This window comes from Sus scrofa, chromosome 12 (assembly GCF_054392235.1).
Source record: "Sus scrofa isolate SSC_HxYL_T2T_F1_AM1 chromosome 12, Sscrofa_HxYL_maternal_Yorkshire_Landrace_v2.0, whole genome shotgun sequence".
NCBI lineage: Eukaryota > Metazoa > Chordata > Mammalia > Artiodactyla > Suidae > Sus > Sus scrofa.
In genome coordinates, this window is record NC_139394.1 from 16,304,688 (window position 1) to 16,328,517 (window position 23,830).

Genomic DNA, 23,830 nt, shown 5'->3' on the forward strand with positions numbered 1-23,830 from the left:
CTATGGACTTTGTTAATAATAATGTATCATTATTGGTTCATCAATTGTTACAAATCTACCACACAAAATAGAAGATGTTAAAAATAGGGGAAAACCTGAGGTATGGGATGGGAGTATATGAGGACTCTCTGTACTAACTGCTAAATTTTCTGTAAATCTAAAAAATAAAGTCTACTAACAAAATATATACATATGTACACATATACAAGTAAATACAAAATATAACTCAACAACAACAACAACAAAAAACCCAACAACACAACTGAAAAATAGCCAGGAGACCTGAATAGACGTTTCTCCAAAGAATATATGCAGATGGCCAACAAATGAAAAAAATGCTCGTTATACAACTATAAATGTAATAAAATTCATAGGGTGATAAAAAGAAAAAAAATGCTCAATATCACTAATTATTAGAGAAATGCAAATCAAAACTATGAGGTATCACTTCACACCAAAACATGGAAACAACCTAAATGTCCACTGACAGAATGGCCATCATTAACAAGTCAACAAATAACAAATGCTAGAGAGGGTGAGGAGAAAATGAACCCTCCTACACTGCTGTTGGGAATGTATGTAAGTTGGTACAACCACTATGGAAAACAGTATGGAGGTACCTCAGAAAACTAAATATAGAACTACCAGCAATCCCACTCTTGAGCATATATCTGGACAAAACTTTCCTTGAAAAAGATACATGCACCCACATGTTCATGGCAGCACTATTCACAATAGCCAAGACATGGAAACAACCTAAATGTCCACTGACAGATGAATGGTTTAAGAAGATGTGGTGATGAGTTCCCGTCGTGGATCAGTGGTTAGTGAATCCGACTGGGAACCATGAGGTTGTGGGTTCCATCCCTGGCCTTGCTCAGTGGGTTAAGGATCCGGCATTGCTGTGAGCTGTGGTGTAGGTCACAGAGGCGGCTCGGATCCCGAGTTGCTGTGGCTCTGGTGTAGGCCAGTGGCTACAGCTCCGATTAGACCCCTAGCCTGGAAATCTCCATATGCCATGGGAGCAGCCCTAGAAAAGAGCAAAAAGACAAACAAACAAACAAGTTGTGCATATAAATACACACACACAATGGAATGCTACTCAGTCATAAAAAAAGAACAAATTAATGCCATTTACAGCAACGTGGATGGAACCAGAGACTCTCATGCTAAGTGAAGTAAGTCAGAAAGACAAATACCATATGATATCACTTATAGTTGGAATCTAATATATGGTACAAATGAACCTTTCCACAGAAGAGAACTCATGGACTTGGAGAACAGACTTTTGGTTGCCAAGGGGGGTGGGGAGGGAGTGGGGTGGACTGGGACTCTGGGGTTAATAGATGTAAACTATTGCATTTGGAATGGATAGGCAATGAGATTCTGCTGTACAGCATTGGGAACTACATCTAGTCACTTGTGATACAACATGATGGAGGATAACATGAGAAAAAGAATGAATATATATGTGTGTGACTGGGTCACTCTGCTGTACAGTAGAAAGCTGAAAGAACACTGTAAACCAACCATAATAGAAAAAATAAAAATCATAAAAAAAAAAGTAAAAAAAAAATGGAGTTCCCATCGTGACGCCGCAGAAACGAAGCCAACTAGGAACCTTGAGGTTGCGGGTTCCATCCCTGGCCTGGCTCAGTGGGTTAAGGATCCAGTGTTGCGTGAGCTGTGGTGTAGGTCAGCTCAGATCTGGCATGGCTGTGGTGTAGGCCGGCAGCTACAGCTCCTATTCGACCCCTAGCCTGGGAACCTCCATATGCCGCAGGTGTAGCCCTAAAAAGACAAAAGACAAGAACAAAAACAAAAACATGACAAAAATAAAATGATCATTTATCAGGAGTTCCTTTTGTGGCTCAGCAGCAACAAACCTGACTAGTAGCCATGAGGATGAGGGTTTCATCCCTGGCCTCACTCAGTGAGTTAAGGATCCAGCATTACCGTGAGCTCCAGTGTAAGGGTAGGTCACAGATGTGGCTCGGATCTGGCATTGCTGTGGTGCAGGCCGGCAGCTATGGCTCCGATTTGAACCCTAGCCTGGGAGCTTCCATATGCTGCACATGGGACCCTAAAAAACAAAATAAATAAATTAATGAATTAATAAAAAATAAAAATAAAATGATCATGTATCAGACTCACAAATTTATAAAAGGTCAGAAAAGAGAAGTTTTTCTTTAAGAAGATACCAAAAATACATTCGGTACTGCATAAAATTACATTGCCTTGGGAGCTGCCATTGTGGTAAAGTGGAAACAATCCGACTAGTATCCATGAGGATGAGGGTTCGATCCCCGGCCTAAAAGTTCCACATGGCGTGGCCCATGGGCACGGCCAAAAAGCATTAACAACAACAACTACAACAAAAACTCCAATGGCCTTGCTTCGGGCACTATGAAATGAAGGTTCTTATTGTGCCTTAACAGATAAAATCTCACTTTTCATGGTTTCTCATTTTGCTCTTCTTTTCAATGCCATCAACACACTGCATAATCCTTTTTATTCAATACAACTAAAACCAATGACATTAAACAATAAGTAAGTGATAGTGGGGAATCTTAAAAAACAACACCTTAGGAGTTCCCATCATGGCTCAGCAGTAACAAATCCAACTAGCATCCTTAAGGATGTAGGTTTGATCTCTGGCCCCACTCAGTGGGCTAAGGACCTCGTGATCCCGTGAGCTGTGGTGTAGGTTGGCAGCTGCAGCTCTGATTCGACCCGTAGACAGGCAACTTCCATAGGCCACAGGTGTGGCCCTAAAAAAACAAACAAAAAAAACCAACCTTAAATGTTTTCCTTGAACTTAAAACATATAAATGTATATTCTGTTGCCAATCTTTTTTTTTTTTTTTGTCTTTTTGCCATTTCTTGGGCCAATCCCGCGGCACATGGAGGTTCCCAGGCTAGGGGTCGAATCGGATCCATAGCCGCTGGCCTACACCAGAGCCACAGCAACAGGGGATCCAAGCTGAGTCTGGAACCTACACCACAGCTCATGGCAACGCCGGATCCTTAACCCACTGAGCAAGGGCAGGGATTGAACCTGCAACCTCATGGTTCCTCGTTGGATTCGTTAACCACCGCACCACGATGGGAACTCCTGTTGCCAATCTTTTGATACAGGCCTTTAGAGTTGTAGATCTACTGACTGTAGTTTCACACTGTCTTAAACCACACCCATAATGTATCATCTACAATTTCCAGTTTCGATTTCTCCAAAAGTGAAGCAAGAGTTTTAAAGGTACTTGCCTAGAATCTAAATGAAGAATTCTTCCAGATTAAAAGAAAATTTTTTTGGCCTCACCCACAGCATGTGGAAGTTCCAGGGCCAGGACTTAACCCACACCACAGCAGTGACCAGAGCCACAACAGTGACAATGCTGAATCCTTAACCCACTGACCCACAAAGGAACTCCTATAAAAATTTTTTTAGAAATTTATAAATACCTCTCTTTTTACTCACTTTATGTTCAATCTTTCCAAGGCAGTTAACTAGAATCAACCATTCTTTCACTTTGCAACAATATGTTGTTGATTTACACTAAATTATTATAATACAAGTGCAAGTTGTCATAAAGTGACCCACGGTAAGCCTATAAATCAACGAGTGGGAGGACTGTAGTGGGCAAGAGTCAGTATACCTCATAAGAGAAGAAATGTTTATCAAGACTTGTAAGTTTCTCTTGTAGCTCAGCACGTTAAGAATCTGACAAGTACCCATGAGGATGAAAGTTTGACCTCGCCTTGCTCAGTGGATTAAGGATCTGGCGTTGCTGTGGCTGTGGTGTATGGAAGCAGCTGCAGCTCTGATTGGACCCCTAGCCTGGGAATGTCCATATGCCAGAGGTGTGGCCCTAAAAAGACCAAAAAAGACCTGTCCCTGGGAGTTCCCTTGTGGCACAGTAGGTTAAGGATCTGGCATTGTCACTGCAGCAGCTCAGGTCATTGCTGTGGCATGGGTTTAATCCCTGGCCTGAGAACTTCCACATGCTGCAGGCATCCTCCTCCTCCCAAAAAAGACTGGTATCCCTATTTTGAAAGATCAAAGTTCACTTATTGTTTTTATTGTACTTGGGACAGTATCTGACACACAGAAAGTACTATATAAGTACTCGCTACTATATCGGCATTAACATTAGACTAGGCACAAATGCATGCAAAGGTAGAATTCCACTTTACACAGTCTCCAGAATTAAACAGACAAGACTATCTGTATTCAAATTGTCAAAAGGGAGCAGAGTAAGGAATATAAACTGCATTAGTCCTCATTGAAAACATATGAATACAAGGTACAGTCAATTTCACATTACTGGAAGTGAATTATCTAGTAGTGCTTTTCTCTTCTTTCTTTCTTTTTCTTTTGGCAATACCTGTGGCATATGGAGGTTCCCAGGTTAGGGGTCAAATGGGGGCTACAGCTGCCAGCCTATACCACAGCCACAGCAGTGTGGGATCTGAGCCACACCTGCAACCTACACCACACCTCAGAGCAATGCCGGATCCTTAACCCACTGAGCAAGGCCAGGGATTTAACCCGAATCCTCATGGATCCTAGCTGGGTTTAAGCCACCAAAGGAACTCTCTTTTTCTTTTTTTTTTTTAATTGGCTGAGCCCATGGCATGTAGGCATGCAGAAATTCCTGGGCCAGGGATCAGACCCGTGCCACAGCTATAACCAGAGCCAGAGCAGTGACAACATTGGATCCTTAACCCACTGAGCCACAAGGGAACTCCTGCCTAGTTTTTTTTTTTTTTTTTTTTTTTTTTTGTCTTTTTGCCATTTCTTGGGCCGCTCCCTTGGCATATGGAGGTTCCCAGGCTAGGGGTCGAATCGGAGCTGCAGCCACTGGCCTACGCCAGAGCCACAGCAACGCGGGATCCGAGCCAAGTCTGCAACCTACACCACAGCTCACGGCAACGCCGGATCCGACTAGGAACCATGAGGTTGCGGGTTCGGTCCCTGCCCTTGCTCAGTGGGTTAACGATCCGGCGTTGCCCTGAGCTGTGGTGTAGGGTGCAGATGCGGCTCGGATCCAGAGTTGCTGTGGCTCTGGCATAGGCCGGTGGCTGCAGCTCCGATTCGACCCCTAGCCTGGGAACCTCCATATGCCAAGGGAGCGGCCCAAGAAATAACAAAAAAAGACAAAAAAAAAAAAAAAAAGAAAAAAAAAGAAAGCTCATATATCGGGCCAACAAGAAATGAAAAAGTAGGTTCATAACCCAATTAACCCATCACCTCAAAAATGCTAAGAGGTTGGAGTTCCCGTTGTGGCTCAGTGCTTAATGAACCCTACTAGTATCCATGAGGACACGGGTTTGATCCCTGCCCTTGCTCAGTGGGTTAAGGATCAGGCATTGCCATGAGCTGTTGTGTAGGTTGCAGACAGGGCTTGGATTCCGAGTTGCTGTGGTTGTGGTGTAGGCCAGCAGCTACAGCTCCAATTCAACCCCTAGTCTGGGAACCTCCATGGATGTGGCCCTAAGAAGACAAAAAAAAAAAAAAAAGAAGAAAAAGCTAAGAGGTTGTTTACAGGTCCTCCTAAAAAAGTGGTAGCTAGACTTCTCAGTACTTCAGGTTACTTTCCTCTATTACCAATTTACTAATGACAGAAAACATCGGTCTCTTAAACAACATCACATTGTACATCCCAAAGCACAAAATGAATGCTTTCGGTTTGGCAGTTATTATAAATTAAATATTGAAGACAAAATTATATAAAACCAATTATAAATGCAATATTCAAGAAAATGTTAAACTTGTAAAAAAAGATAAATAAAAATAACTTAATTACTATAAATAATAAATGGGTGGCTTGGCCATTTTCTTTTTTTCAGCCTGTTTTGTGATGGATATGTAATCTGTAGGTGCAAAAAATTTGAGGCAACATGACAAGAGATCATAATAACCAGGAAGTTCAAAGACTGCGGCTACTTAAAACTCTCTTGTCCACCAGGAAAGAATCCACAGTGGCACTCTCTTCCTTCTATGGACATCAAAAAGTACTGAAAATGTTATGAGACTAGGAGAAACTCAAAAGACAGCCCAACGAGGCTGCATGAGTCCCACTAGATGGCACTAATCACAGGAAAGTCACTCTGCTCTCCCATTGGGAGCAAGGGCTGTAAGCGTTCATGATCTTTGCAAAACTGAAAGCTGTCATCAACACCATGACATCTTCAATTGGAAATTATGACCCATAATGAGGAATTCGAAGCTAGAAGCCGTCTATCCAAAAGCACCTCTTCTCCCTATACCATGGCCTCCTCCCCACTCCTACTGCAAATCAGTGGTCTAAAAGGTACAATGGCTTGCAGGCAAAAGAAGTCCTACAAAATGGAGATTTTCTTTTTCCTCTTCCTACCTCTGCAAGTCACAGGGTATTTACTTGCTTTTTTCCCCAAGTTTCTTTGCTATGGGTAAAAACACTCTCTTGCTATTCCATGAATAATATATTTATTATAATTAGTATATTTAACATGACTGGAAATGTCAAAAATACAATTAATGGTATTAAAGACACTTGGATATAAATGAACTTCTTTCTATATATTTAAAGCAGAACTTCCTATTAGATAAGGTTTGCTGGCACCGTAGTCATATGATTTTAGGTGGGCCTGGGCAGCAAAATTCACAAGGTTACTCATGCCCAAGACTTATGCTCTACCCCATGAGAAGTATACTTGGATATGGCTATCATAACCTAAAAGCAGTAAAGAAAAGCATCCTAACAACAAAGCCCAATGAGTTCAAACTGCATACAATTTGAATACAAACTTACTTTTACTCAGTAAGTGACCATTTGAACACAGATTGGATAGATTTGGATAGCAGCCTTTTGCTGAATTCCCAAGTTAAAAGACATAACAAAGGTCATTATTAGGTAACTGACTGAATCATGAATCAGAGATCAATTTAATACTCAAATATACTGCTCATTTACAGTTGAAACTATTTATCAACGAGATCAGAGAATTTACATTTATACATGTTACATCAATACATAACAAGGGTCAGGAGTACAGGTGTTCCAAAATGCCACAAGCCAGTCATTTGATTAAAGAGGCCAAAGAAACCAAGAACTACAAAATGTGTAATAAACCCTATGTTCTCATAGCAGTTTTCACAGCTCTAATACAGCTCTTATCAAAATACATCTCTGTTTGTCTGTAGTGCTGGCTCTTTCTCCACTGGGGGCTTGGAAGCATGGTACTAAGGTGTCATCCTTAACGCCCTGAACAATGCCTAGTACGAAGCAGGCACTCACAACTAACAAGCTATTTCATTCACCAAAATTATGAGACTCATCAAAGCAGCCAGCTTTTCCAGCTAAGTCTTAACAAACACCTTCTCCAAGCTACTGACCAAAAAACGTGCGACAGTAAGTCACCATAAGAGGTAACATTTCTTAAAAAGCACAGGAAGAAATGTTACCTCATGTAGTCAAAGGTCAAAAACTAGAGTCTCAAGCCCAAATGAGTGAGACTTTAAACAAAACACCATAACTATATTTTACATATTGTATTAAAAGCATAAATATGTTTAACATTTAGTACTAAAACCATCCTACGAGACCAGAGGCATGAGGGAGCAGGTACACGAGGAAGCCCTAACACTGCACAACACCTACCCATTAATGGGGTCTTGATCTTGGTCCTGGAACAAAAAGAGTGAACAAGAAGGAAAAATAGGAAGAGAGAGGAAGCAGTCTGGGGGTGCAACCAGGAAGGATCTACTGAACTGCAGATTTGGAGAACTGACAGATTTAGCAGAGACAGATTTTTCAAAACTCTACAAATAACTACCCCAAAAATCCAGTGTAATAAAACAACACCAATACCTTTTCATGAAGTTTTTTTCTGCATGTCTAAGGAGTTTTGACAAAAAGTGGCATAGAATCTAGATATATCCTGTTAGTATCCTCGGAACAGACCCATGGGAAACCTCTCCCATATGAGAAGGGGAAAAGCATATACTCCCATAGAGATACCTTCAAATGTACTGCTAACGGACTGGAACCACTGGGAGGATTTAAAAGTTCACTGGAACCATGAATCAAGTCTTTTCCCCTTCAATGTATCCGTATGGTCCACCCAAACTGCACGTACGTTTTTAAATGTGTTTAAAAGAGACTATGATCAGTGGTCATTACCATCGTTTTACTTACCTTACTAACACCAACTCCAGTAAACCTGGCCTCTAATAATTCCTGCCTTCGGGGGTCCAGGCTATGCAATTCTTCCATCATTTCTACTGAAAAAGAAAAAGTAGGCTGTGAGAACATAAAAGTTAAAATATGAGGAACCCATTTTTAGATATAACAAAACTCACTATTTTGTTGAGTGGTCACATCAGGTTAACCTCCAGTAAATATAACATACAAGTGAAAAACTACAATGAGCATATTAAATAATACATTTAAAGTTGTAAAGTGGCTCAAAAGTCCTCTTCTGAGGGTCACTTATTTTATCTAGTTCAGATTTGATTTAAACAGCAAAAAAACCCCTCCAGTCCTTCACAGAATGGCTGTAAGAGTTGAGCAAGAACCAGCTTATAAAAGAAAATTTTTTCTATCAATCTTTGAATTTAGGTAAGTACTTTCAGATATTTTTTTCCCAAACACACAGGAACTAATTCTTAACCTAAAAATATGAATCATTAATAATAACTTCAAAATAATACAGCATGAATCAGAAGCTACAAATAACTTCAAATAACGCTTTTATATACCTCCTTCCTCTGAGGAGCCCACAGTTGCTCATGAAAAAGGGAATTAATTATTCCAAATTTAATAGAGATCCCATGGTAAAACCATAACCTGCATTCACTCAGGAAATTAGTGTAGCTTCATAACCATCCCTTTACAAAATGTGCCACTCCCTGGAGCAGTAGGTTTCTCTAGACATCTGCTTTTAGCACTCCTTCCAAGCAGGGAGGGGCAGAAGGACACCATTTTTAAACTCCTTCCATGACCAATTAATGCACAGGCTAACTCTCAGCAAATACCTCCATCGTTTGCAAGAGATCAACTCCTGCGGAACCCATTGGAAACCTTTCTAATGTTAAAAGTGGAAAAGGAGCATATACCATTACATAGAACCCCTCCGAACATATCATTAGCTACTGGAATGACTGGCATGATAGAAAAGTTCCCTGAAAACATGAATTCAACATTCTCCTCTGCAATCTAACAACTCCACAATTTCCAGTAACAACCCCTACAAAGTCCTCCAGTTTCATTTCCCTTCCTGGATTGAGAGCCTGGGGCAAAGGGGAATGAAAAGGGTAGCAAATTAAAGTTTCACCCACACAAACAAGTGCAGATTAGAGAGAGAATAAGGAAATTTTCGGAAGGGTAAAAAGGCATCTTTAAAAAGAAAAACAAAAAGAAAAAGGAAAGAAAAAAAGGAGATTCAAAGTGTTTCCCCTAAGTGGCCTTCCGAGTCTCGCCCTGCCCTAATCGAGGCCGGAATGGCAGAGGTTGAAGCCTCCCTCAAGCCCCAGGGTCTCTCGGCACATTTCCTAAACCTCCATCCCCAGGCCTGGCCCGGAAAATGACGCCCCAGCGGTTATTCCATTTAATGTCAACTCATGTTAAGGAAAGATCCACACTGTCTCATTCCAGCGGGGCCTTGGACTGGAATCCTCCCTGCAGCCCACAGCCGAGAAGCAGGGCCGATGGGGCCTGGTCCCGGCGCCCCTCGCCTCCCGCCGGTTCCAAACTTTCCCCAACTCCAGGCCCACCTGTCACGGAGGGAGGGCGGGCCAGCTCTCGGGGGCGCCCGGGAGGCTGCCGGGGCCTCCAGCTGCCGGGGCGCCCCCCTCTTCCCGCCGGCCGCCGGCCCCACTCCCAGGCCGGGGCCGCTTGGGCCTCCCCCATCTTCGGCCCGGCCCCTCGGCGACCCGCAGCCCTCGGGAAGCCCCTCCCGCCTCCGCGCCGAGAAGCTGCGGCCCGGCGCCGGCCCTCGGGTGGGCCTGGGCCGCAACCTCCTCAGCCGAGGGGGTCGCCCGGACGGTTAATGCCTCAGGCCTGGCGCCCTCCCCCGCCCGGGGCTCAGCCTCTCACCTGCCGCCGCCGCCGCCGCCGCTCCACGCTCCTCCCGGGAGGGGCCCCGACCCGACCCGGCTGCGGACCGCTCTGCACTCCCCCTGGGCAGGCCCGGGGCGGAGCCGGGGCCTCTCCTGAGCGCCGCAACCCCCCGCCCGGGCAGCCGCCGCCGGCGCCGGGCTCCACGAGAGGGCGGGCGGGGGAGGGGGGCCTCGGAGGCCGCAGATCCCCGGGCTCGCGTACAGAGCCAGGCGCCCGACGCGGGCCCGGGCCCGGGAGGCCGCGGGGGGCGCGGGACCGGCCTCCTGGCGCCGGACAAAGGCCAAGGGAGGCGCAGAAGAGCCCAGGCCCGGTCGGGAGGTGGGGGCCCGCTCGACTAGGGGCCACTCGGGTGCGGCGTGGAGGGCGGGGGGGTCGGAACCGCTGGTGCCCAAGACCCGCCTCCGGCCCCTTAATCCGGATCGGTTCGGTCCGGATTAGTAGTGATCGGTGTAAACACACTAGTGAAACCGCGTGTTTCCTCGCGAGATTTGCACGGCTGGGAGGCGGGGGGGGTCCTGGGGGGGTGGGGGAAGCGCCGACAGTGGGGGAGGAGGGGGAGGGGAAGAGGAAGGTGGGGGGGGTCCCCGCTGCCCCGGCGCCCCGCCTCCTCCAATCAGCGGCCGGGTTGGCGGGCAGGGGTTAACCAGGGGACCCCGCGCCGGCAGAGGAGGCCGCTGCCTCGCCGGGCGGCTGAGGGCGGGCAGGCAAGCGCTCCAGCCAGAGTGGCTGCGACGCGAGGGGAGTCGGACCGGCCCGGGCCGGAGTCCCAGAGCCCCCGCCGCCGTTTTCGTAAGGTCGGCCCCCGCCCCGCGGAACTGGCCCCAGTCGAGGCGGGTGGGCCGGCACCCTGGGTCGCGGACCGGCGTGGGAGGGCCCTCGCCGCCTGAGCTGGTTGCTTCCCCGACCCGCCTCCCAGAGCCCGGCGTCCGCCTAATCCCTGGTCTCCACGAGTTTGGGTGAGAAGCGGGGTTGCTCTGCCCAGGATGGATTTTAGAGGAAGAAAGCCCATGAGCCAGCAAACCCCGCCCGAACTTCCCCGGAGACGCCCAGTTAGTGAGTTGGCTGTGCCCACCGGTGTTGCCTAGCTCCCACGCCCCGCCGCTCTCCAACCCCACAGTCCTGCTCCCCAAACCCACATATGCCGCCATCGACAGCGGACAGCGTTTCCCCTCCACGTACCTGGTTGGCTGGACGTCTCCAGGGACTAGAGGTGCCCTGGGATCAAGGCTGAGCCCCCACCCCCACCAGGATGCGGCCCTGCGGAAGGGGGGGCGCTGCCCCAAAGGGACTCTCTCCGTACGCCCTGGGGGAGGTTCCATTTCAACCTCTGATTAAAAACAAGGCCCTCCTGGGTACTAAGGGGCTCTAAGGGGAAGTGCTAGGTTGGAGAAAACAGGCCTGCCCCTCACAGTGTCTTCTGAGGAATGGGCAGTGTGAAAGGGCGCAGGAGCTGCGGCAGCCAGAAGGCTTTCTGCACTGGAAAAGGCTCCCACTCTGATCACCCAGCACTAGAGGAAAGAAATCACATTCACCGATTGTATATGAGCCGGGACACTGACTTCAAGGCAAATACCCAACTTTTTATTCTCCTCTGATGCTTCCTTAATCTGAAGATGAGTTAAGGACTACAAGCGAATCACAAGCGGAAAATTCAGATAATGAACAAGAGCCTTGAACTTTTCTGGGGGGTAGGCAAGTACTTCAAGTGAAGTACCTGTTTCTGCCTTTTTTTCTTCCTTATTCTTAATTCTGTCCATTCTGTGTTAATGGAACACAGACCTACTGAAAGGGCAAAGGATGGCAGTTTATTTTTTGTTAGTTGTCCAGCCTTCCAAGCCCTTGGGCAAATTCAAGGACTATGGAAACACCACTCAACCAAGAGTCACCTTGCTTCAAATCCCACGGCCAGGTTGGGCCGTGCACACACATATTTCCAAAGATAACAGTGTTTGCAAGGGAGGGGGAGTGCAAGCTCCAGGCAGAGGGAAGGAGGAGGACAGCCTGGTGGACAACTATCGAGAGCAGGAGAACCAAGAAGTAGAGAGTGCACCTTCCCTTACCCTTGCTTACACAAAAAGAAAAGCAAGTGAGGCAAGTTCTGCCCTATGGTGAGTGATGAAGAAAGTAACTCCTTTGTAAAGTAAAATGACACTGGAATGTTTCAAATGAGGAGAGAAGAGTTTAAGAGAACACTGGACAGAGTCAGAGCAGAGTTCCAGCCCAGCTTCTCCTCAGACAAGCTACTTGGTCCCGTTACCTACACTTTTCAAGCTTCACCAACCTCATCTATGAAGGAGTTTGGACTAGAGGATTTGAAACTCCTTTGTGGGTCTAAAAGGCTATGATTCCACCTCCCACCCCCCATTTTTTGAAATAACTTTAAAAAATAAATCATTGGAATACAGGAAAAGATGAGATTTTAAGTTTCACTTTGTCCAATGCATTCTTCTCTGCATGTCAGAGAACTTACGCTGTCATAGGTCTGACCACAGCCCGACTCCAGACTTAACTCATCCCAATTGGAATTGCTCATAGGAATTTAATGAATTTGCTTACCACAAAAATGGAGTGCTTCTATTTATGAGCATTCTATAAGTGAAAATATCAAAGTGAGGGGAAAAAACAATGGATAATTTCAAAATAAACTGTTACTGTCAGATGGTTCTTTTCACAAAGTGATTTAAACTTGGATTCATGAACCAACTCATTTAAAGTGTGTTTGGTCACGGGGCAACTTTGTGAGACTCAGCTGGTCATGGACTGGCAAATGGTGACATTTACCATGCAAAGGCCCAGTTCCCTTCAGAGAGCTCAAAGGCGGATTCATCTAGAAGATGTGCACGCTGATCATCTGGTCCTCTCTGCCTTCAGGGTAGCGAATGACAAGTCCTCCAGGCTCATGTTTGTAGTCACAGAGCAGACCAGGGAGCCGGCCAGACATGCCTCAGACTAGTTCTGGTGTCCCCAAGCTGTTCTCTGCAGGTCACAGTAGGTCACAGGCTGGAGTTCCCTTCATGGCTCAACGGTTAACGAACCCACATCGAAGTTACAGCTGCCGGCCTACACCACAGCCACAGCAATGCAGGATCCAAGCCACATCTTCGACCTACACCACAGCTCACAGCAGCGCTGGATCCTTAACCCACTGAGCAAGCCCAGGGATTGAACCTGAGTCCTCAGGAATGCTAGTCGGGTTTGTTACTTGTTGAGCCACAATGGGAACTCCCTTGACGTCTCTTAAAGAAAGCATTACATTTGGGGTGGGAGTAGGTGAGTAGAGGAAAATGTAAAAGGCATCTGGTCTGTTTAATCTTCTTCCTTTACCCTTGAGAATGGAGGGGTTTTTTTTAAATAATTTTTTTTTCCATTATAGCTGGTTTACAGAGTTCTGTCAATTTTCTACTGTACAGCATGGTGATCCAGTTAAACATACATGTATACCTTCTTTTTTCTCACATTATCATGCTCCATCTTAAGTGACCAGACATAGTTCCCAGTGCTACACAGCAGGATCTCACTGCTAATCCATTCCAAAGACAATAGTCTGCATCCATTAACCCCAAGAAAGGGTTTTTTGGTTTTTTGTTTTTGTTTTTTTTTTTTTTTGTCTTTTTAGGGCCACATTGGTGGCATATGGAGGTTCCCAGGCTAGGAGTCCAATCAGAGCTGTAGCCACCAGACTACACCAGAGCCACAGCAACGTGGGATCCGAGCCGTGTCTGCGACCTACACCTCAGCTCATGGCAACACTGGAGTCTTAACCCACTAAGCGAGGCCAGGGATCGAACCTGCGTCCTCTTGGATGCCAGGTGGGTTCGTTAACCACTCAGCCACGACAGGAACTCCGAGGGTTTCTAATGGTGTGAAGAAATAAGGAATTTTCTGAAGGCAGTATTTCCACTATAAATTCTGCCAGGCAGAGCAATGCAGAATATCAGAGCACTGGTGATACAACAGAACTAGCTTCTAATCCCGTCTCTTCACCTCACAGGTTCCTCATCTGAACACTGGGGCCAGCATACCTAATTCCATGAATGACTTTAATTAAAATTGAAATTCTCTTGGCAAATGCCTTGTAACTGTGCTTGACATACAGTAGGCAGTTAATCAACGTTATTTCCTCCCTTCTCTTTCTTCCTAATGGAAAAGCAGGAGTTCCCTGGTGGCCTAGTGGTTAAGGATTCAGTGCTGTCACTGCTGTGGCTCAAGTTCGATCCCTGGCCCAGGAACTTCCACATGCTGCGTGCATGGCCAATAAATAAATAAATAAAAATAGAAACGCCTCTGTTGCCATGAAAGTGCATTGTAGATTAAAAAAATTCAGATCTCAGCCTTTGTAAGATTCTCTGCCAATCATTTCCCTATCTCTATGTTTTTCGTAACCTCCTTCTGCCAACTTGCTTAAGAAACACCTCCTGGGCAAGCCTCCTTGACATAGTTTGCTTTATTTATCAAATCGTGAATTCTTCCCCACAGCCCAGTGGCGCCAGAACAATATTCTTATTCTCCTGGAGAGAACCTCCCTTTTCTAATGTCCTCTTTCAATTCCCTCTCCCTCTCCAAACGTTACTTCTCTAATGGTTGTCTTTTCTGCATTGTGTGTTCCTTCTTCCCAGCATTTGAAATGTAGACAAATAGAGGGATAAAGAGAATATAAATGTTACTTCAATGTAGCAAGCCCCCTTCCCTGAGCTATTGAATCCCCACCCCACCCCCTGTATTTCTCAGAAACCATCAGGATAGGAAATAACAGCAAACACAAGGCATTTGTGGAAACTGGCCTTTTATAAGCCTTAGTTCTTCCATTGACCTTTCAAATTAGACTTAAGTAATCAACCTTCAGACACACTGACACTGGTCGTGAGGGAAAGGGGGCCTGAGCCCTGTGCCCACAGAGAAGAAAGAAGGGGATCACTTGGCTAGCGGTAGGACGCTTGGGGATGGTCAGCCCAGAAAGGCAAGTCAGGAGATGGGCATGTTTTTTGTATAGCCTCTGAGTTAAGAATGATTTTTTTTTTTTTTTTTTTTGGCCTTGCCCACAACATGAGTAAGTTCCTGTGCCAGGGATCGAACCCGCACCACAGCAGCAACCCACGGCACTGCAGTGACAATGCTGGATCCTTAACCCACGGTACCCCAAGGGAACTCCAACAAGAATGAATTTTATTTTTAATGGTTGAAAGAAAATCAAAAGAATAACATTTCATCATTCCCTTCGTGACTCAGCAGTTAAAGAACCTGACTAGGATCTATGAGGATGAGGGTTCAATCCTTGGCCTCGATCAGTGGGTTAAGGATCTGGCATTGCTGTGAGCTGTGGTGTAGGTCGCAGACACAGCTTGGATCTGGTGTTGCTGTGGCTGTGGTGTAGGCCAGAGGCTGTAGCTCTGATTAGATAGACCCCTAGCCTGGGAACCTCTATATGCCTCAGGGGCGGCCCTTAAAAAAAAAAAAAAAAAATGGATCTAGCGTTGCCATGAGCTGCAGTATAGGTGCAGACACGGCTCGGATCCCACGCTACTGTAGCTGTGGTGTAGGTTGGCAGCTGCAGCTCCAATTCAACCCTAGCCTAGGAACTTCCATACGCCATAGATGCAGCCCTAAAAGGCCAAAAAACAAAATAATGATACTATTTCATGACATGAAAATTATATAAACTTCTGGGTATGGTGTCCATAAACAAAGTTTCATTAGAACACGGCCACACTAATTCCTTTACATACTGTCTGCAGCTGATTTTGCACAAGAAATGGCAGAATTGAGTACTTGATTCAGGCAGGCCAAGCCTGAAATGTTTATTGTCTGGTCCTTTATACAGAAAAATTTGTCAAACCCCTGCTCTGGGCCAGGGTTTTTCAAATTGGGCTGGATGGAACTTAGGTACCCCTGCTAAAGTCATGCTAAAATGCTGGTCTGCAGGCCACGCTGGGTATCCAGGCTCTGAAAGGCCTGTCTGTCACATTAGTTGTGAATGCTTTCTCAGTACAGTGAGCAAATTTTTACTTGTTTTTTTGTTTGTTTCTTTTTTTGTCTTTTTTTTTTGCCTTGAGCCCCTCCTGCGGCATATGGAGGTTCCCAGGCTAGGGGTCAAATCGGAGCTGTAGCCACCGGCCTACGCCAGAGCCACAGCAACGCAGGATCCGAGCCGCGTCTGCAACATACACCACAGCTCACGGCAACGCCGGATCCTTAACCCACTGAGCAAGGTCAGGGATCGAACCTGCAACCTCATGGTTCCTAGTCAGATTCATTAACCACTGCACCACGACGGGAACTCCAGAAAATGTTTAAAAATATGAAAAATTGGAATGTAACCCATGATAATAACCTCAACCCAGTTTTCCACATTTCATTCCATTGTTTTGGCATCATGTGACAACCTAAATAGACGTGGAAATGAGTTTGCCAGCAACCTCACTGAGGCCGAAGGGATTGCAGCCCCCAAACTCTTGAGATGTGGTGATTCCTTTACTGGCCCTAAACTTATCAGTCCAACTACAGATGGGCCTTCTGTGTCCTATACTCTAGAATTTGGAAAGGACGTCCAAGTTCACCTTGTCCAAAATAGTCTTAAATTTTCCAACTTCAGGCAAGTCTTCTCTCAGCTCCTTCTTCAGTGACCAGTGCTTCTCAGGGAGACAAACCTGGAGAAGCAGCCTAGATTCAAATCTCAGCCCTTCTACATACATGTTCTGAGACCCGAGGACACAGGATTTCTGGAGCCTCGATTTCCTTATCCATTCAGTGGAGCTAATGTGTGTAGAGAACTTGGCTTACTGTTGAATTCTTGCCAGGTGCTTCTAACCACAAAGTATCATAAAACTTACATTCAAAACCTGCTCCTTCCCCTAACCAAACTCATTTTAGCAAACGTCGATTCCATTCTTTCATTACTTACATAAAAACGCTGGAATCCAGAGTTCCCGTCGTGGCTCAGTGGTTAACGAATCTGACTAGGAACCATGAGGTAGCGGGTTCGATCCCTGCCCTTGCTCAGTGGGTTAAGAATCCAGCGTTGCCTGAGCTGCGGTGTAGGTCGCAGATGCGGCTCAGATCCCATGATGCTGTGGCTCTAGCGTAGGCCAGTGGCTACAGCTCCAGTTCAACCCCTAGCCTGGGAACCTCCATATGCCGTGGGAGCAGCCCAAACAATGGCAAAAAGACAAAAAAAAAAAAAAAAAAAAAAAAAAAAAAAAACCTGGAATCCTCCTTTCTTACATTCTTAACCCTCAGCATTGCCACTCCAACCTCACCATTCTGCTCCCACCTGAGGGCCTTTGCACTTACTCTCCCACTACCTGGAATACTTACCACCAGACACCTAGCAGATGTGGCTACATGTTACCACATTGCATGGAATATGTCCTGTCTTCTGCAGTGATGTAGAACTGGCAAGTAGCTAGCCTTTCCATGATAGATTGAGAGCCTCCAGCCTTTTTTTTTTTTTTTGCTTTTTAGGGCTGCACATGGGGCATATGGAAGTTCCCAGGCTAGGGGTTGAAACAGAGCTATAGCTGCTGGCCTATGGCACACTCATAGCAACTCGGGATCCGAACCGTGTCTGCAACCTACACCATACCTCATAGCAACGCCAGTTCCCCAATCCACTGAGTGAGGCCAGGGATTGAACCCGCATCCTCATGGATACTAGCCAGATTCGTTTCTGCTGAGCCAAAACAGGAACTCCAGGCTTTTTCAAGAGACAACTATGCTAAATCTTTGCAAGTGAATCAACTGACAAGGGATTAATCTCCAAAATTTATAAACACCTTCTGCAGCTCCATACCAAAAAACAAACAACCCCATCAAAAAATGGGCAGAAGATCTAAATAGACAGTTCTCCAAAGAAGACATACAGATGGCCAAAAAACACATGAAAAGATGTTCACTCATTATTAGAGAAATGCAAATCAAAACCAAGATGAGGTACCACCTTACACCTGCCAGAATGGCCATCATCAAAAAGTCCACAAACAATAAGTGCTGGAGGGGGTGTGGAGAAAAAGGAACCCTAGTTCACTGTTGGTGGGATTGTAAATTGGTGCAGCCACTGTGGAAAACCGTATGGAGATTCCTCAGAAAACTAAACATAGAACTACCATTTGATCCAGCAATCCCACTCCTGGGCACGTGTCCAGAGAAAACCATGACTCGCAAAGACACATGTACTCTGATGTTCATTGCAGCACTATATATAATAGCCAAGACATGGAAACAACCTAAATGTCCATCGACAGAGGAGTGGATCAAGAAGATGTGGTACATACACACAATGGAATATTACTCAGCCATTATAAGGAACGAAATACCAGCATTTTTAGCAACATGGATGGACCTAGAAATGATCATGCTAAGTGAAGTCAGCCATACAATGAGACACCAACATCAAATGCTTTCACTGACATGTGGAATCTGAAAAAAGGACAGACTGAACTTCTTTGCAGAAGAGATGCTGACTCACAGACTTTGAAAAACTTATGGTTTCCGGAGGAGACAGTTTTGGGGGGTGGGGGGATGTGCTTGGGTCGTGGGATGGAAATCCTGTGAAATTGGATTGTTATGATCATTATACAACTACAGATGTGATAGATTCGTTTGAGTAATAAAAAAAAAGAGAACTATGCTAAGCTTTGGAGTAGAAAGAAGTACAGAGGATTGTTTTGAAAAGAAAGAACATATCACAAGAAAGACAATTTTTTTCTATTTCTTTAATTTTGTATCTATACGAGATGATGACTGTTTACTAAACTTACTGTGACTTGTTTCACAATGTATGTAAAGTCAAATCATTATGTTGTACACCTTAAACATATACAGTGCTGTATGTTAGAATTCCCTCCGTGGCCCAGCAGAAACAAACCCAACTAGTAACCATGAGGTAGCGGATTCAATCCCTGGCCTCGCTCAGTGGGTTAAGGATCTCGCATTGCCGTGAGCTGTGGTGTAAGTTGCAGACGTGGCTCAGATCCCGCCTTGCTGTGGCCCTGGCATAGGCTGGCAGCTATAGCTCCGACTAGACCCCTAGCCTGGGAACCTCCATATGCCGTGGGTATGGCCCTAAAAAAGACAAAAGACACACACACACCATATACAGTGCCGTATGTCAATTATATCTCAATAAAACTGGAAAGAAAAAACAAAGCAAAAATAAAGAGCAAAGCCCAAAACCAGATCCATGCTCTCATGTGCATGCCAGTGAGAGAAATGGACAAGAAACACATAATTTCACATCAGAGATGATGAGTGCCGTGGAGAGGCAGAAAGCAAGGTATGAGGACAGAGTGCTAGGGCCAGTGTCAGGGGTGCTACTTTAGAGAGGGAGGGAGGTCAGGGACGGCTCTTCTCTGACAATTCGACATGTGAGCAGGTGCCTAAATGAAATGAAGGTGCAAACTTTGTCACTGTCTGAGGGAAGAGCCTTCCAGGCAGAGAGAACAGAGAGCGAAAATGGACCGGGGCCAAAACTGGTGTGTTTGCAGCACAACTTGTCAGGCAAAGCTCCCTTGTCTTTCTGGGACCTTCTGGGCTTTGCATCTTTTTTTTTTTTTTTTTTTTGTCTTTTTTTGCTATTTCTTGGGCCGCTCCTGCGGCATATGGAGGTTCCCAGGCTAGGGGTTGAATCGGAGCTGCAGCCACCGGCCTATGCCAGAGCCACAGCAACGCGGGATCCGAGCCATGTGTGCAACCTACACCACAGCTCACGGCAACACCACATCCTTAACCCACTGAGCAAAGGCAGGGACCGAACCTGCAACCTCATGGTTCCTAGTCGGATTCATTAACCACTGCGCCACGACAGGAACTCCTGCGTCATTTTCTTTTGTGAGAGAGAAGCCCGCTGCCACACAGAGCACACAGGTAAACCACAATCCCACTAAGGTTTCAGCCTAACAGGGTGCTTTATATTGCAATGAGTTTCCATGTCTTGAGCCTGTGTTTAATGCCTAATCCCAAAGGGTAGGGATTATAACGAAAGCACTTATTGAGCGTTTATGGGGCAGGCATTGGACTAAGAAAGAGCATGTTCATTACCACATTTAATCCTTTCAACCTTGAGGGAGGCCTACCGTACAGATGAGGAGGAGGAAGCCGAGGGAGGGAGGTGTAAAATCCGGTCCCAGCTTCACGGCTCATGGGCAGCCGGAGGGGAATTCTCTGAGAGGTGGTCTGGCTCCAGGACTAGTGTCCTCTGCCTGCTGCTCCGCTGGGTTCAGGCTGGGTCATGGGCACTGAGTACTCAATTCTGCCCCTCCTGGCCGACTCCACATTCCACCTGCTCCTTTGGTTTGGTTCAGTTAACACTAACTTTTCATCATTTCATTCCAGGTTCTTTTTTGCTATTTTCTTGGGCCACTCCTGAGGCATATGGAGGTTCCCAGGCTAGGGGTCGAATAGGAGGTGTAGCCGCCGACCTACACCACAGCCACAGCAACGCCTGACCCGAGCTGCATCTGCAACCTACACCACAGCTCACGGCAACGCCGGATCCTTAACCCACTGAGCAAGGCCAGGGATCGAACCCGCAATCTCATGGTTCCCAGTTGGATTCGTTAACCACTGAGCCACAACAGGAACTCCATCATTCCAGGTTCTTGCTTCATTACTCCGTATTTAGAGTCTTCCACAACTTTCCTAACTGGCGGTTGGTTTCCGCTTTCTGTGAAGGTTTAGACGTGGGCAGTGAGTTGGTTAGTCGCTTATGTAAGACTTACCAAATTCACCATCACCCGGGAGCTGGTTCTCAGGTGTTCAGGTCTCCCTGTCCCAGAGTTAATCCAATTCAGGAAGACCATCATCCAAACCCTGAGACAGGTACACGACTCTGGATGCCAAGTCGTACATTTTAAAAGGGAAATGTGACTGCCAGGCGACAACATGTGCCCAGTGGACTCTCCTCACAGGAGAGCTACTCGGGGAGGTGAACCACAACCAGAAGACTCCTCATGAGCACGGAGAACAGAGACAACCTTAACGGCACCACTGTGCGCAGCTTCACTCTGCTGCTGTTTCCAATTCCTCAAAATAGTGCCCTGTCTTTTTTTTTTTTTTTTTTTTTTTAATGTCTTTTTAGGGCCCCACCCAAGGCCTATGGAGCCTCCCAGGCTAGGAGTCGAATGGGAGCTACAGCTGCCTGCCTACATCACAGCTCATGGCAACACCGGATCCTTAACCCACTGATGGAGACCAGGAATTGAACCTGTGTTGTGTCCTCATGGATGCTAGTCAGATTCGTTTCTGCTGAGCCATGAAGGGAACTCCCAATAATGCCCTGTCTTCTGAAGGGACAGGACATTGGATCTGTGCCTCTCACGGAATTACACCAACACCCCACTTTTTTAGACTCCCCTCTCCTGAAGCCTCACGTTTTCTCAGAAATCCGGGTCACCCGTTTTTGGTCAGAGCTGCTGCTTTGTAGGTGATTGATCTCACCCGTCACCAAGTTTTGTTCTTTGGTTTTGGAGGTATCTTGGCGAGGCTTCAAGATTTGAGACTCTGCTTTAATATTTATTAGCATAAGCAACTAATTACTTAAAATGATGAAAAGTTGCTTCAATTTCCTCCTCTATAAAACCGGGAACACCTGTTCTCCTCCCAAGTTTAAGGATTAAGTCAGTTAACAGTCTTCTGAAATTTGAAAAAAAAAAAAGTGTCATGTAAATACAATGAAATTATTCTTTCAAGTTTTTCCCTAAAACAATAATTGCAACAGGGAAAGAGGGTGACAGTACAGCTGGCTCTGCACACTATCTGCAGCCTACACTGCCTATTCATCGGGCGGCCCAGCATCCGTTATCAATGGGAGTGTGGTTCCATCTGGAGCAGAACTGCTGATAGTACTGATAAAAAATACTATCTCAATGTGAAGCCATCCAGACTCTTGTGTTACCCTGGTCTCCCTATGCTCTGTCCAGATTCAGTTCCCAAGTAAATGTGACGCTGTGAAAGGAATATAAGACACAGAGTCACAAGTCCTGGGTTCCAAATGCAGCTCTGCCACACATGCTCCATGAGGCTCGGGCAAGTATCCCTCCCTGCCTCCCCCAGGAATGGGGGATTGGAGGATGGGATGAGGTAAGAGATTCAGAAAGATTAGTGTTGTATCTAATGCAGAGGATACTCCAATGATGCTTGTTTAAAATAGTTAAATGGAATTGATTTGTTTGATGAGAGAAAACTTTATTTCTAGTCTTCTCAAAAATCCTTGCTTTCTTCAGATTCCTCTTTTGTCTTTTTTTTTAAGGGCCAAAATCGCAGCATATATAAGTTCCCATGCTAGGGGTCGAATCAGAGTTGCAGCTGCCAGCCTACACCACAGCCACAGCAACGCCAGATCCTTAACCCACTGGCTGAGGCCAGGGATCAAACCCGTGTCCTCATGGACAGTAGTCAAGTTCGTTACTAATCGGGTCCGTTACCGCTGAACCATGACAGGAACTCACTCTTTAGAGGTTTTAACTTTTGCCTCACATAGCAAGTTCTTTGGTTTGTTACTTTTTTGTCTTCCTATTCTAACAAAATATTTGGAAGCCCAAATAGTGAGTGTGCGGGGGTGGGGGTGGGGTGGACTTTCTTGGTCACCTTTTTAGCCACCTACACAGTGGTGTTTCAGCCCCCAGGTTTCTTAAAGGACAGCAGGGTGATTTTTTACTCTTGTTCTTTCATCACCAGCATCAGTGTTGCAAGGACATCACACAGTAACAGGTTCTCCAATCTGATTACGGGCTTGGCGTCCCATTGACCACTCCTGCGTCAGAGCAGGAAATATGCTGATAGGTCCTTTTCTCCTCCCACAGACACAGGACTTGCCTAAATTACTAAGTCCCTCTTTCCTGGGGCACCCCTTATGCCTATCTCACACTGACAGCCCAGGAGCAGGACAGAAGGACCTGCGGCCCTGTGGGTTAGTGTGAGGGGGAGGGACAGTGCTGGGAGGCTTTTGGTGGCCACACTGCCCAGAGGCTAGTATCACACCTGGCTCTGATTCAGCTTTTGCATGGTCTCACCTGCGCTGCTCCATTAGAGCAGGTGAGAGTTGGTCCTGCGCCCTTATGGGCCATGCATCTCCTGCCCTCCCCTTGCTGTGCTCCCCACAGGACCGGACACCCCCAGGATATAGGCCTGGGTTGGGTTCTCCAGCCCCTGGTGACTCATCTCATTCACTGGAAAAAGTATGAAGATTGTGCATGTTAACGGGTTCCTGGGAGGTGACTCGTTGGCCGAGGGAGCACCTGCCTTATAACTGGGAAATTCAAGTCATGGGTGTGAGACAGAGCCTGACATGAGCAACATTATCCAGGGTCCAGGCCAAGCTCTACTCTGCTGGGCTCTGAACTTGAGCTGGTTACCTCATGTTCCTAGCCTCACCTTCCTCATCCAATGCCCATCTTAGAAGGTGGGGTAACATCACAGCACTTAGCTCAATAGGGAAACACTAACTAGGGGCTTCCTGAAATTATGACTTCTCTTGCTCATTTGATTTTTTTTTTTTTTTTTTTTTAATGGCCACACCTCAGGCCAGGGACTAAATCCCAACCACAGTTGTGAACTGCACTGCAGCTGTGCATTGCTGGATCCTTTAACCCATGCACCGGGCCAGGGATCGAACCTGCACCTCCACAGCAATCCAAGCTGCTACAGTTGGAATCTTCACCCACTTCACCATGGTGGGAACTGTGCGCGCTTGATTTAAAAAAAAAAAACAAACAAACAAACAAACTTTTTTTTTT

General features: G+C 46.2%; 1 protein-coding gene and 2 long non-coding RNA genes across 25 annotated transcripts in view; 2 read left to right on the top strand and 1 right to left on the bottom strand.

Moving 5' to 3' along the window:
- Window positions 1-23,830, top strand: part of LOC146398066 (uncharacterized) — a 1,038,644-nt gene that overhangs the window by 673,757 nt on the left and 341,057 nt on the right. The window lies entirely within an intron of this gene.
- TLK2 (tousled like kinase 2) overlaps window positions 1-23,830 on the bottom strand; it is a 142,628-nt gene that overhangs the window by 114,161 nt on the left and 4,637 nt on the right. For 5 of the 23 annotated variants that reach the window (XM_084984136.1, XM_021068145.2, XM_021068149.2 and 2 more), the window contains exons 1-2: window positions 9,758-10,132; window positions 8,181-8,266 (exon numbers count right to left, since the gene is read on the bottom strand). The exons of 1 other annotated variant lie outside the window; for it this stretch is intronic. In XM_084984136.1, coding sequence (XP_084840262.1) covers window positions 8,181-8,266; window positions 9,758-9,893 — 222 coding nt within the window. In that variant the 5' untranslated portion in view covers window positions 9,894-10,132. Of the gene's footprint in view, window positions 1-8,180; window positions 8,267-9,757; window positions 10,559-11,282; window positions 11,361-23,830 lie in introns of those variants that run through there. 17 more of the 23 variants (XM_084984142.1, XM_084984135.1, XM_084984140.1 and 14 more) reach the window with 7 other exon arrangements.
- Window positions 2,079-8,265, top strand: LOC146398069 (uncharacterized). The gene is made up of 2 exons (XR_014821007.1): window positions 2,079-4,408; window positions 5,500-8,265. It is a non-coding gene; the product is annotated as an uncharacterized LOC146398069 (long non-coding RNA).